At 42.2% G+C, this 14,092-nt stretch overlaps 1 protein-coding gene across 3 annotated transcripts in view; it reads right to left on the bottom strand.

The window, feature by feature from the left end:
- Nucleotides 1-524: 524 nt before the first annotated feature.
- The window catches only part of PTGR1 (prostaglandin reductase 1), a 28,064-nt gene continuing 14,496 nt past the window's right edge, over nt 525-14,092 (bottom strand). For all 3 annotated transcript variants that reach the window (XM_047067704.1, XM_047067696.1, XM_047067711.1), the window contains 5 exons: nt 12,494-12,611; nt 11,613-11,768; nt 8,333-8,441; nt 4,627-4,745; nt 525-879 (listed from right to left, as the gene is read on the bottom strand). In XM_047067704.1, the coding sequence (XP_046923660.1) occupies nt 769-879; nt 4,627-4,745; nt 8,333-8,441; nt 11,613-11,768; nt 12,494-12,611 (613 nt within the window). In that variant the 3' untranslated portion in view covers nt 525-768. The remainder of the gene's footprint in view (nt 880-4,626; nt 4,746-8,332; nt 8,442-11,612; nt 11,769-12,493; nt 12,612-14,092) is intronic.

A 14,092-nucleotide genomic window follows, 5' to 3' on the forward strand; every position in this document is an offset into this window, starting at 1 on the left:
TCGTGGGTGGGCACCTGGCTGGTTCAGTCAATAGAGCTTCTGACTCCTGATCTCAGGGTCATGCGTTCAAGCCCCACCTTGGGTGTAGAGAGTATATTTAAAAAAAAAAAGAGAGCTTGAAAGTGGTCTTCATTTAACTCTCAAACACTTTGGAGGCTTATATCCCCATGTGCTATCTTTTTGTAGCTGTTGGGAATGATAAATCCCTTCCTTGGTCTGTCATATTATTAGACTCAGCTGCAGAGAACCAGTTTGGGCTGCCCTGAGACCCCCATGAGCAATGATTATTTCTGCTCATGTAATCATAAGCAATAAGAGTGATAATTTTATGACTTCAAATTCACTGATTTCTGCAGGAAGAAAACTAACACTTACTGGGTACCTAATATAGGCCAGGCATTATGCTGGTATTTTAAATAAATTTATAATACGTACGTAACGCAGATGTTACTATCCTCACTTTACAGATTGGAAAAAAAAAAAAAAGAACTCCAAAGTCACAGAGGCAGTAAACTTTTGGCCTCTAAGCCATTATTTTCTCCCTTAACCTAGAAGGAGCTGTAGTAGGCAGTGACATGACTGGCCATTGTTCACTATGAAATTTTCACTCTCTGTTGCTAATTACATACCACTTAAATGTGTTTTATTAGATAGATCAAACTCATTACAATTTTTAGATAATGAAGGCAGTATATATTTTTACTAAATGGTTAAAAAGACGTGGTAATCATCCAAATGAATTCTAGATTCCATGTGTCTTTTTTTTTTTCATGCTTTCACTATTGTTTTCCCCAAATTTTCACCTCTCAGCATTCCCATAAACGCAGCTGGCATGTTTTCAAACCCTTCAGTGATGTATTCACGGTACTGGATTTTACCCTGTATCAAAATGACAACAAATATAACAGATTAATTTCATATTCTGAATGATACACTTTTCTCATCATAGCAACAAATTTATCAGGAACATCATTATCTTGGACATCTAAGAGGGAGGCCCAATCCACCATGAGTGAATAGTCAATCTAGTGGCATGAGCCACCAAATACACATAAAAGTTTGGTAACAGGTGTTAGGTCACAGTATAACAATAGAAGAAATGTTACAGGAAGTGATTAAGCAATTTATAAGTAAATCACACGGAAAAGCTTAATAATGTAATGATCTCAGAAGAGGTGGAAGAAGATGGAAAAAGGGGCCCCCTTCCAGAGTATTATCCACTTTAATCCTTCCAGTAGCTTCATGATGTAGCATCATTACCTCTCTTTGACCCCTGAAGCGGCAGAGCCTGTTCAGGAATTGTAAATACCATGGCAATCTAATAATTCGTCCTCCCTTCAAGCCCAGATTCTTTCAATATGTGTTGAACATTCACTTAGGAATGTGGGAGGGAAGGGTTTATTTAGTGAGGGTTTTTCATTTCTCTGCTACAAGGCAGTCTACTAAGTGGAACGAATTTACATTTTCAAGGTTTTTATAAAGGGTCTTCTGTGGAGACTGGCGTTACCGGATACCATTTATTTTCTTAACATATTCCAGTGATGGCTTAGTACCCTTTATGAATTTATGGAGGGACAATTTGCTTGGGGTCACTCAACTAATTGATAAGTACAGAGGCTGGGATTTGAGGAGGCCTTGACTAGGAAGCCCCAGCTCTTTTTAAAGGAGGCAAAGAACCTGTAAAGGGGCAAATGCTGTAATCAAAAGTTTATAAGTTAAAAGTAGAGGATGAATACTAATATATAGGTGATAATAATATGGTAAATTAAGGTGCAGAATACAGGGCATATTGAAACCCTTTGTACCATCTTTGCGATTTTTCTATAAATCTAAAACTATTCTAAAAGAAAAGTATATTTTCAAGAAGAAAAAGAGATGAGAAAAAAAAATAAGTAGTTGAGAGAGAAATTAGGCCAATTCACTAGTTACTGAAAACAAAACTGTAATTAGGTCCACTCTGTTAGAAGGAGGCATTAGGAAGACCAGCACAGTGGTTTCTTGTTGTCAGTTGCCATCATGGGAGGGCTAGATCAGATTTCACCAACAGGGACAAAGAGGCTCCACACTGGGAGCTTGAAAATCATTCAGCTCTTCCCAGCTTCCTGGAAAGAGCCCAGCTCAGCACTCCAAGCGTTGGACTGGGAAAAACACCAAGCTCCAGTGGCTGCCAGAGGAGCAATCTATTTGAATTGGGAAAGGATGATAAAGCCAAGAGTTTAGAAGTGTGATATCACTTTTCCCCTCCAAAACTAAAATAATGCCCCTTGGTTATTCAGAATTCTGTTGACTAAAACTGCAAATTGTGAAAGACGGGAAAAGTATCACAACATAGGACAGGATTGGCTTCTTCCTGTGGATTGAAAGAGCCATGGCTATAGGAAGATGCCAGTTTGGGACCTGGAAGAGCCACAGCCCCAAATATATGCCTCTCCAACATTTATCCAACAATATTCATCTAGAGTTTACATTGATTCAGACACTATTCTAGGTGGTGGGGATACATCAGAAAAAAACGCATGAATGTTGCTGCCTTCATGGAGGTTACATTCTCACAGGAGGGCGATGGGCAATAAATATACATGAATTATAGTATACATCATGTTAAAAGATAATAATTGCTATGGGTAAAAGTAAGATAAGGAGGATCAAGAATGGAGGGGGACTGCAATTTAAAATAGGGGCATTATGGGGCACCTGGGTGGCTTAGTCAAGTTAAGCGTCCAACTTTGGCTCAGGTCATGATCTGGTGGTTCATGAGTTTGAGCCCTGCATCTAGCTTTGTGCTGACAGCTCAGAGCCTGGGGCCAGCTTCGGATTCTGTGTCTCCCTCTCACTCTAACCTCTTACCTGCTCACACTCTGTCCCTTTCTCTTATTAATATTTAATAAACAAATATTTAAAAAATAATAAAAAATAAAATAGGGCCATTTTAAAAGTTGCCTCGTTCAGAATGTAGTTAGGACTTGAAGGAGAGGAGTGAATTAAGGAAGCAGTTACAGAGGGCAGAGGGAAGTGGGGAGGGATTGGGCAAAGAAAGCAAGGGGTGAACACTAAGAAATGAAATTAGGTAATGGAGGCCAGATCATGTACAATCTCGTAGGTTTTTTTTTTTTATTAGTTTATTTTTGAGAGGCAGAGAGAATCAGAGTGCCTGTGGGGGAGGGGCAGAGAGACAGGGAGACACAGAATCAGAAGCAGTCTCCGGCTCTGAGCTGTCAGCATAGAGCCCAATGCAGGCCCGAACTCACAAACCGTGAGATCAAGACCTGAGCCGAAGTCGGTCACTCAACCAACTGAGCCACCCAGGCGCCCCTTGTAGGTTTTATTGTAAGTGAAATGGGGAGCTTTGCAGAGTTTTGAGCATAAGAATGACATGGTTTGATTTATGCCTTAAAAGATCACACTGGCAGCTGTGTTGGGAATTGTCTGTTGGGGCACAAAGTTGGGAGGCCAGACAGAGGCTACTAGGCTAGATAAGAAGGTGGCCTGGCCCAGGGTGGTAGCAGTAGAGGTGGGAGAGCTGGACAGATTCTGTGTATATTTTGAAGGCTGAGCCACCAGAATTTCCCAACAGATTAAATGTGGGTCTGAGAGAAAGAAAGGAATCAAAGATGATTTCAAGGTTTTTGGATTGAGCAACTGGGGGGGTGGGGGTGGAGATAGAATTGCCGTCACTGAAATGGTGAGGTCTGTATATGGAATGGATTTGGCAGGAAAGATCAAGACACATTTAGTTTTTGACGTGTTGAGTCGAAGATGTGTATTACACATCTAAGTGCAGCTGTTGAGCAGCCCAGAGCCCTGGGGAGAGATCCAGGCTGGAGACAGACATTCAGGAGCTGTCAGCATACCAATGATATTTAAAGCCAAGAGCCTGGATGAGCTAAGTAAGGGATAGACAGACTGTGGGCAGAGAAGAAAAGAAGTCCAGTGACCATACCTTGGGACACTCTATTATTGATCTGCAGAGGGAAAAAGAAGTTAGCAGAGGAGGAGGTCCTCTGAGAAGGACAAATCTGTGAGGAAAACCAAGAGCCAAGGGAAGGCAAGAGAAGAAAGTGTACCAAGGACAATGTGATCACCTCTGTCAAACACCCCCCAGAGCCAAGTGATACTAAGAACTGACCACTGCAGTTCACAATCAGGACATCGTCAACCTTGACCAAAGCAATTATGGTGGAGCGGCAAGAGTACAAAAGCCTGATATGTGGGTTCACAAGAGAATGGAAAGAGAGGAACTGCAGACATTGAGTGTCAACACTTCCTGGGGCATCTGGGGGGCTCAGCTGGTTAAGTGTCCCACTTGGGCTCAGGTCATGATCTCATGGTTCCTGAGTTCAAGACCTGCATGGGGCTCTGTGCTGACAGCTCAGAGCCTGGAGCCTGCTTCAGATTCTGTGTCTCCCTTTCTCTCTGCCCCTCCCCTGTTCACACTCTGCCTGTCTGTCTGTCTATCTCTCTCTCTCAAAAAAAAAATCACATTAAAAAACAAACACTTCCTGGTATTTTGTTCTAAAAGGGGGAGCAGTGAGATGGACCTGTATCTGCAGTGGAAATGAAGCCTATCGTGTCAGAAGAGAATGGGATCCAGTGTACAACTGGGGGAGTGGCTCTGGAGCTCCTCACCTCTAAGACCCATGTCAGCAAGTCTTTCAGAGCCTTCTGACGGACATCTCCTTGCCAGCGGGTGACAATGAACCCTTCCATGCGGAGTTGCTGATAGATGATATTCTCTGGGGGTGGGCCTGTGAAAGAGGAGGACACATTTAGGTGACAGGGTCCAGGGAGGTGGCCGTGGTGAAAACACAAGCAGTATAAGTCACATCACTGTTCTATATTTCTCCACTCTTTTCTGATCCACGAGGTTGTCCAAAAATCAACATGCCCTCTGTGGTAGACAGAATAATGGTCTCCACAGGTGGCCGTATCTTAACTCCCAGAACCTATGAATGTGCTTCCTTACATGGCAAAAAGGACTTGGCAGACATGATTAAGTTAAGGGCCTTTAGATGAAGAGATTATTCTGTATTATACAGGTGGGCCCAATATAATCACAAGGGTCCTTGGAAGGGATGCAGAAAAGTCAGAGTCAGGAAAAAATATGTGATGATGGAAGTATAGATTAGAGTGAAAGAGAGAGAAACAGAGACTTTGGAAGATTCTGTGCTGCTGGCTTTGAAGATGGAGGTAGGGACCATGAGCCACAGAATGCAGGCAGCCTCTAGAAGCTGGAAGAGGCAAGGAAACAGACTCTCCTCTTGAGCCTTCAGAAAGAATTCAGCCCTGCTGATCCATGTTAGACTTTTGACCTCCAGAACTATAAGGCAATAAATCTGTGTTGTTTTAAGCCACTAAATTTGTGGTAATTTGTTACAGCAGCAATAGGAAACTAATACACACTCAGTCCTTGCACAGGCCAGGAAGCCAGGGAATGTCCAGCCTGCACATGCCAGAAGCAAGGCCCACCAAACACTGCCCAATGGCAGTCCATAGAACAGTGTTCTATGGAACAGAAGTGGGTCCTGAAGATAACGTGAAAATGTTCCTGTGCTAATCAACCATAAATACCCTGATATTCCCGACATGTAGAATGTTCTTTTTCAGAATCACATGGAAGGCTTATGAAAAGAGATTGCTGGCCCCTCCCCCAGTTTCTGATTGTGGATATGGAATGGGTCCCAAGAATCTATATTTCTAACAAATTCTCAGGAGATGGTGATGCTGTTAGTCCTGGGCCCACACTTTGAGAACCACCAGCCTAGAAAAAGTACCAGCCTACTCTGCAGCCTATCAAGAAGGTAGTACTCAGGGCTCCTGGGTTGCTCAGTCAGTTGGGCATCCAACTTCGGCTCCGGTCGTGATCTCATGGTTCATGGGTTCGAGCCCCATGTCGGGCTCTGTGCTGACAGCTCAGAGCCTGGAGCCTGCTTTGGATTCTGTCTCCCTCTCTCTCTGCCCCTCCCCCACTCACACGCACTCTCGCGCTCTCTCTCTCCCTCTCTCTCAAAAGTAAATAAACATTAAAAAAAAAAAAGGTAGTACTTTTCTGTGTGAGAGAGAAAAGGTTGTGTTGGTTGCCTGGCTTATTTTCCCAAGGATCCTGAGTGACCAGAAACTGAGGGAATGACACCCGAACATAGTCTTAAAAGTTTCAGTAAGTCAGGTGAACATGCCCCTGAAACCTCAGCACCAGATGAGCCGAGGTGACTGGCAGAATTTATTTGCGGCATCCTTGATAACTGGCATCGCTCAAGCTGAAAGTTCCTACTCCCTACTTTGGAGAAAGTCACATTAGCAGTCAGAAAAATAAGGCCTTGTCCTGAACCAAAAGAAACTGGTGCAAGAGGAGTGAGATATGAGGGTGACACAAGACAGCAGCACGTCCAAATGTCAGGTTGCCCTTGCAGAGAGGGTGCTTCTTTGGGAGATGCACACCAACCATATTTCTCTTTAGGTTAAGAACTGGAATCCTCATTTCCTCATCTTGGAAGAGGATGAAATACCATTTTTGGGCTTATCCACCCTGATGGGAATATAGTTTCTTTATTGGGAGCAAGAAGAATGTGGCATTTGAACGTGGCATTAATGCTGGGGCAAATAATTACCTCTGAGCTATCCTAACAGTGATATATGTTAGAATTTCTGGAGCTCAGAGGCAGGGCAGGATCTCATCTAAAATGAATGGACAAGGCCAGCTGACGTCTCAAAGACCTTCAACTTCCAATCTAATTGCTAACAAGACGAGATCAAGTTACTGGACCCAAATATTTGGCTGTACCTTATTGGACTATGGTCAAGAAAACGCATCCTGGTGCTTTGCTCAACGGACAGGCAGAAGATTTCCCAGGATTCTAGCTTAGCTTCAATTAGAAAAATAGAGGGGGGAAAAGTCCATAGCAATAAGACTGCCAAGTGCACCTGGAGTCTTTTTGGAGATGGTAGTATCTTTGATTTTTCCCAGCCCAAGAGGGAGTCTGCAAGCTGTCCTTTCTCAGTCCCTTCCACTCTCACTCACCTGTCTCAGTGCAGTTGTGGGATTGTTAACTAGCAGGGCTGTAGGGTTTCATTCCCATGAGTGAAGCCCATCACAGAAGCCAAATTTATTTATGGTTATCATCCCAGATCTTGATGATAATCTCTAAGATTCCTTTTGCTTTTTTTTTCTTTTTTTGGACCACAGGTCAATCTATAATCTCACCAACAGCACAAAATCGTTGTAGTAGGAAAGGACTCTGTAGGAGGAGTGCAGAAGGCCTGTCTTTGAGTCTCTTGCTAATAGGATTTAAAGAGCCTCTGGCCTTCTTGCCCATTCATCTCCCCATTCATAAAACAAGAGGCCTGCACAACATCTCTCAGAGAGTTAGGATTTCACAAATAGAGTTCTCTAGTTGATACTGCTTTTGGACCTCTGTGGGTATGAAGAGGGCAGAGGGCAGTCTCAGCATAGGAAGAGTGGAGAATGGAGATGGATGCACAAAAGAAACAAAATAAGGACAGTCCAGGAACAGAGGGGAAATGCATGCTCCTCTCCCTTTCCATGGAAATTGTCAGTCTGGGGGAGCCAGTGTGTCCTGAAGCTCTAGGAGGCACTGCCCTCCACTGTCGGAAGGAAATGGCGGCCTGTTGTTTGCTTCACCCACACTGAGTCATCCTCTCCGATCCCCATTCCTCCAGCAACGTTCTGAATATCCTAAAGAACCCTGATATTGCATGAGCCAGACCAAGGTGTTCTGTCTCTAAATCAAAGCATGGTTGTCTTTTCACAACTTTGCCCAAAACAATAGGTAAACAATTAAAACTTTTAACAATTATCAACATTTCTTCCCTATTTTCAGATTCTGTTATTTCTCTATATTAAAATCTAACATAAGCTATTTAGCACAAACATATAAAAATACATAGTTTTAGTTTAATAAACACTACTTCATCAAGAATATCAGGAAGTCTGGGGAGCCTGTGTGGCTCAGCCAGTTAAGTGTCCAACTTTGGCTCAGGTTATGATCTCGCAGTTCGTGAGTTCAAGCCCGAGGTTGGGCTCTATGCTGACAGCTCAGAGCCTGGAGCCTGCTTTGGATTTTGTGTTTCCGTTTCTCTCTGCCCCTCCCCTGCTCTCTCTCTCTCTCTCTCAAAAACAAATAAACATTGAACAAATTTTTTAAAAAGAGGAAAAAGGAGAAAATTATTTTTTAATTATTTTTTAAAAAGGAGAAAATTATTATCAGGAAGTCTTTTTAATATTTTGATAGTCACTGGCCTGCCTATATACCATATCCATGAATTTTCTCCTTGCCCAGTCTTTCTACATCTGTGATCGTGTGCATGAGCTCATTACCTGGGGGAAGTGGGCGAGTAGTATTATACACAGAGATGGCCCCACAAATAGCAATCCTTCCAAACTTCTTCATCTGGGGGATAACAATGTTTGAAAACTCTCCACCTACCTAAACAGGATGAAAAAAAAACAAACAAACAATCCACTTTAATCTAAACACTAGAAGATTCAGGAGAATCATTAAGTCACAATTACCATTTCATAACATTTATTTTAGAAGGAAAAAAATCAGACTGAATTAGCACAACAGTGCAGAAGATTGCACTTGAAAGGGACATGTGACGTTGGACATTTCTGTTTTACTGTAGGAACATACCATATATAACATACATTTTACTTTATTATATTTTGGGGTTTTCTGACCAGTTCAATAATCTCTTTGCCCCTATCTAAAACCATGGAAGAAAATAGTCAGAAGGCACATCAAGAACAAAGCTGGAAGACTCATATTTGACAATTTCAAAACTTACTACAAAACTGTATCAATCAAGACAGCATGGGAGCAGAAATATAGATCAACAGAGCTAAGTTGTGAGTCCAGAAATAAACTCTTACTTTATGGTCAATTGATTTTTGACAAAGTCGCAACACAATGAAATAAGGGAAAAAAACAGTCTTTTCAACAACTGGTGCACAATTACTGGCTATGGTAAAGAATGAAATTGGACCCCTCCTTACACAATACCTAAAAATTAACTTAAAATGTATCATGGGCCTAAAGGTATAAGCTAAAGTCATAAAACTCTTACAAGAAAACAGGAGTAAATCTTTGTGACCTTGGATAAGATAAAGCCTTCTTAGACATGACATCAAAAGCCCAAACAACAAAAGGAGACATAAATCAGCCTTCATCAAAATTTAAAACTTCTACAGGGCTCCTGGGTGGCTCAGTTGGTTAAGTGCCCGACTTTGGCTCAGATCATGATCTCGTGGTCTGTGAGTTCAAGTCCTGCATCAGGCTCTGTGCTGACAGCTCCGCGTCTGGAGTCTGCTTTGGACTCTGTGTCTCCCTCTGTCTCTGCCCCTCCCCTCCTCACGCTCTGTCTCTCTCTCTCAATCTCTCTAAAATTAATAAACATTTTTTAAAAATTTAAACTTTTGTGCTTCAAAGGACACCATCAAGAAAGTGAATGAAAAGAAAAGAGAAGGTGAAAGACAACTCACAGAATAGGAGAAAATTATTGCAAACCATATTCAGTCAATCCTCATTATTGGTATATTCCGTAGTTGAGAAAGAGACTACTTGCTAACATTTATTTATATCCCTCAAATCAACACTCACAGGGCTTTCCTGCTCATTTGCAGACGTGCCTAAAGCAGTGAAAGATGCACAAAGTTCCCAGCTAAAGTAAAAAAAAAAAAAAGTCGAGGTTCTCTCTCCTTTTTTCACCTCTCCCAGAGATTACCAAGGAGGGAAGGCAGAAGGGCACAGTACAGAGTAGTTCAAAAAGCTCTAGCTCTGGGGTTGGTTGGATGGGGTCTGAATCCCAACTCTGGGAGGATCAGTTTGTGGGGCAGCCATAGGCAAACTTCTTAACACTTCTGAACCTCCTTTTCTCTTTTAAAAAATGAAGAAAAGAAAAGCTGTAGGAAGAGTTGTTTCTAGGATTTAAGATTGCAATGGAGATAAAATATATACATGTATGCACATACTTGCCCTAGAAGCAATGCTCGTTGTTCGTGGTGACTTGATAGAACATAACTACCAGGAATACTGAGAATTGACTGTATCTGATGAGGAACGTATCATAACTCTTATAAAGAACTCTTGGGTGGGAGAGAGCCAAAGCATAAGAGACTCTTAAAAACTGAGAACAAACTGAGGGTTGATGGGGGGTGGGAGGGAGAGGAGAGTGGGTAGTGGGTATTGAAGAGGGCATCTTTTGGGATGAGCACTGGGTGTTGTATGGAAACCAATTTGACGATAAATTTCATATATTAAAAAAAAAAAAGAACTCTTGGGGTGTCTGGGTGGCTCAGTTGGTTGAGTGACTGACTTTGGCTCAGGTCATGATCTCATGGTCCGTGAGTTCAAGCCCCACATCGGGCTCTGTGCTGACAGCTCAGAGTCTGGAGCCAGCTTCAGAGATTCAGAGATTCTAGGTCTCCCTCGCTCTCTGCCCCTCCCCTGCTCACGCTCTGTCTCTAAGAATAAATAAACATTAAAACAAATTTTAAAAACTCTTAAAACTCAACAAATTGAAAAATGGGCAAAATATCTGAGTAGACATTTCTCTAAAGAAGATATATAAGTGGCTCATAAGCACATGAAAAGATGCCCAATACCATTAGCAATTAGGGAAATGCAAATCAAAACCACAGTGAAATACGACTTCAAACCAACTAGTGTAGCCATAATCAAAATGATAGTAAGTGCTGGCGAGGATGTAGGGAAATTAGAACCCTCATACGCTGCTGGTGAGAATGTAAAATAGTGCAGCCATTTTGCAAAATAGTTTGTCAGTTCCTCCTCAAAATGTTAAATATGGAGTCATCACATGACCCAACAATTCTACTTATAGGCATATACCCAAGATCATGAATGTTCACAGCATTATACGTAATAGCCAAAAGGTGAAAATTACTCAGATGCTCATCAATCGAGTGATGGATAAATAAAATGTGGTATATCCACACAATGGAATATTATTTTTCAACCATAAAAAAGGAATGAAGTACTGATACATACTACAACATTGATGAACCTTGAAAACATGCTAATTAATGTACAGTGTAAGAAGCCAGTCACAAAAGGCACTTTGGGGGGGGGGGGAATGGGGAGTAATTACTGAGTACAGCATTTCTTTTTGGGATAATGAAAATGCCCTAACATTCATTGTGGTGATGGTTGTACAATTCTGTGAATATGCTAAAAACCACTGAATTCAACACTTCAAAATGGGTGAATTATATCTCAATAAAGCTGTTTTTTAAAGGCATATGTACTGGGGCGCCTGGGTGGCGCAGTCGGTTAAGCGTCCGACTTCAGCCAGGTCACGATCTCGCGGTCCGTGAGTTCGAGCCCCGCGTCGGGCTCTGGGCTGATGGCTCAGAGCCTGGAGCCTGTTTCCGATTCTGTGTCTCCCTCTCTCTCTGCCCCTCCCCCGTTCATGCTCTGTCTCTCTCTGTCCCAAGAAAAATAAATAAACGTTGAAAAAAAAAATTAAAAAAAAAAAAAAAGGCATATGTACTTTATATATTTTAGATGGAACTCTAGAAGGCTATTCCCTTGTATAGTACTTTGTTAGTAAATAAGATATTAAGTCCATTTGGTGCTTACATTATCAAAATAACAATCGTAACCATCAGGAGAGGCTTTTTTCAAAGTTTCTTCCAAAGATTCTACTGTTTTGTAGTTAAAGGCAACATCATATCCAAGCTTTTTAAGGTAGGCAACTTTTTCATCAGACCCTGCTGCTCCAACAACTTTGCAGCCCTAAATGGGGAGAAAAAAATGGAGACCATTTATAAGCCAAAAGCATGGACTAACTCACCTTCCTAGCCTAGTATGGTCAGGTTCCCCAAGAACACCCTCTTAGGTACTGAACCACATACATGAAGATACCATAATGGGCCAACAGACCCATAGGTGAAATTGGTCCCTGAATCAGCCTACAACCCAACGTTAACTTTAGCTTGTCTCTGACCAACCAACAGATTCTGGTCTATGTTTATGTGGTTTACAGCTTGTTTCAACTTACTGACTCGACAACCTATTCATCTGACTCTCATTTCTTTATTTTGGGTCTTCTCTTGCAGTGACTTGCATGCTATCTTTTGGAACAGTGGTGCTTTAGACTATAATTTGGGCTCAGCTCTGGAACTCTCAGCCATCTTGTCACTTCTCCTGGTGACTGCCCCTTTATTCTTTGATTTGGGCTCAAGCATTGGACTATATAGAACCTGTCTAATCATAGACTCATAGAGGAACTGGAGAGCATTCTGAAAAGCACTTTCAGGATGAGCTAGAGATTGTATTGGTACACACAGAGTAGCACTTCAGAAATCTCTCTTGCATTCTCAATGTATCTTCAACTTCCAAGCAAGACCCACTAAACAAAACTCCCTGAGATCAGAGAAGGTCTGCTCTGTTCACTGTTGTATTCTCAGTGTACACTGTGGGTATTGAGTAAATGTTGGGTAATGGAAGAAGACACTTACCTTGAGCTTAGCTATCTGGCCCACAGCAGAGCCCACTGCTCCTGCTGCTGCATTAACCATCACTGTTTCTCCACCCTTCACACCACAGATGTCAAGTAGGCCAAAGTAGGCTGTTAGCCTGAGGGAAGAAAATTAAAGATATGTGGGTTGATTTGTGGCTTTCTCTTATAAGTTGTTCAGATATATCCTGGAGGCCTTCTCAACAGCCCAGTGCCATGGGTCCAATAAAAGACAGAAAATATAGGAATTGAATATTACCAGCCACTAATGGTCCACCTCCCCCTTCCTCACTCCTAGATAGGAATAAATATGATGGGAACCAGAGAAGAAATGGAGAGTTGGTTGGAAAGGGGCTGCACCCTGTCTATCCCTAGGCCAAGTCTCAAGAGCAAAAGAAGATTCTAGGACTCTGGGGGTCCTAGAATAGAGAGTTTGTGCCTCATTCCTATATACGCCCTGGGGAGATGGTGAACTTCATGGGGAAAGCCTCCATGTCATCATGGTGCCATAACCATAGAGCAGATGAGAAGATCCAAGAGAAACACCTTGAGTTTTCCATGGCTCCTAATGGTATGGAAGAGCTTCTGAAATTTCCCCATCTCATCCTAAGTGAGATGTTGAAGTTAGCTTGCAGGGAAAAAACTATGGGGTCTACAAAGATGCAGCTCAGAGAGTACTGACAAGAACTGAGTGAAGAAACCACCAGCTTGGATGGCCAGCTTGGAAGGGGATGTCACTGAGGACTCAGTGGGAAAAGTTACACTTTGAAGCAGGAGAACAGCATAAGACTAAGATAGATCAAGACCAAGAAGTTATTGGGGCACCTGGGTGGCTCAGTTGGTTAAGTGTCCAACTTCGGCTCAGGTCATGATCTCACAGCTCATGAGTTCGAGCCCCACATTGGGCTCTTTGCTGTCAGCAGAGAGCCCACTTCAAATCTTCTGTCTCCCTCTCTCTCTGCCCCTCGCTTGCACTCGCTTTCTCTCAAAAATAAACAGGTTTTAAAAGTTAAAAAAAAAAAAAAAAAGATCAAGAAGTTGCTGTCGCCCCCCTGCTGACATGGAATCTGTTAGCCCTGGAAGCTCTGCATCAATCTTGGGGTGAAGAAAAAGAAAATTCTGAGTTTTGAACCTGAACAATGTGAGAAATCACTAAATTAAACTGAGGCTCTGTTTTACTACACAAGCCAAGATGCAGGCTTGGGATAGAGATGAAGTACAGCAATAGAAAAATTTTAAGTTTTATAATCACGCCCCTGAGTCTGAGTCAAAGAAATCTATATCCACTGTGGCAATTGCTAAGCCACTTGCAAAATTTCAGACAAATTCATGTAAAGTTGTTTCTATAAGAAACAAACTATACATTAGCCTTTGCCTATATCCGGGGACCCATTAGAGTTGGACATTAAAGGCAAGGCAGTGAAAGGCATAGAAATCTACACATTTTCTGAGGACCCAAAAGCTAATATTCCCAGTAATTTTCAAAAGATGAATGGAGCACCATCTGCCTCAGAATCACCTGGAGTTTTATTAAAAATTTAGATTCCCAGGCCTCACACCTCAGACCCACTGGTCCAGAAATACTGGGACATGAACATCT

Source organism: Lynx rufus, unplaced genomic scaffold, assembly GCF_022079265.1.
Source record: "Lynx rufus isolate CCGP_SWC_20201006 ecotype Redwood Valley unplaced genomic scaffold, mLynRuf1.p SCAF_10, whole genome shotgun sequence".
In the NCBI taxonomy this organism is placed as follows: Eukaryota; Metazoa; Chordata; class Mammalia; order Carnivora; family Felidae; genus Lynx; species Lynx rufus.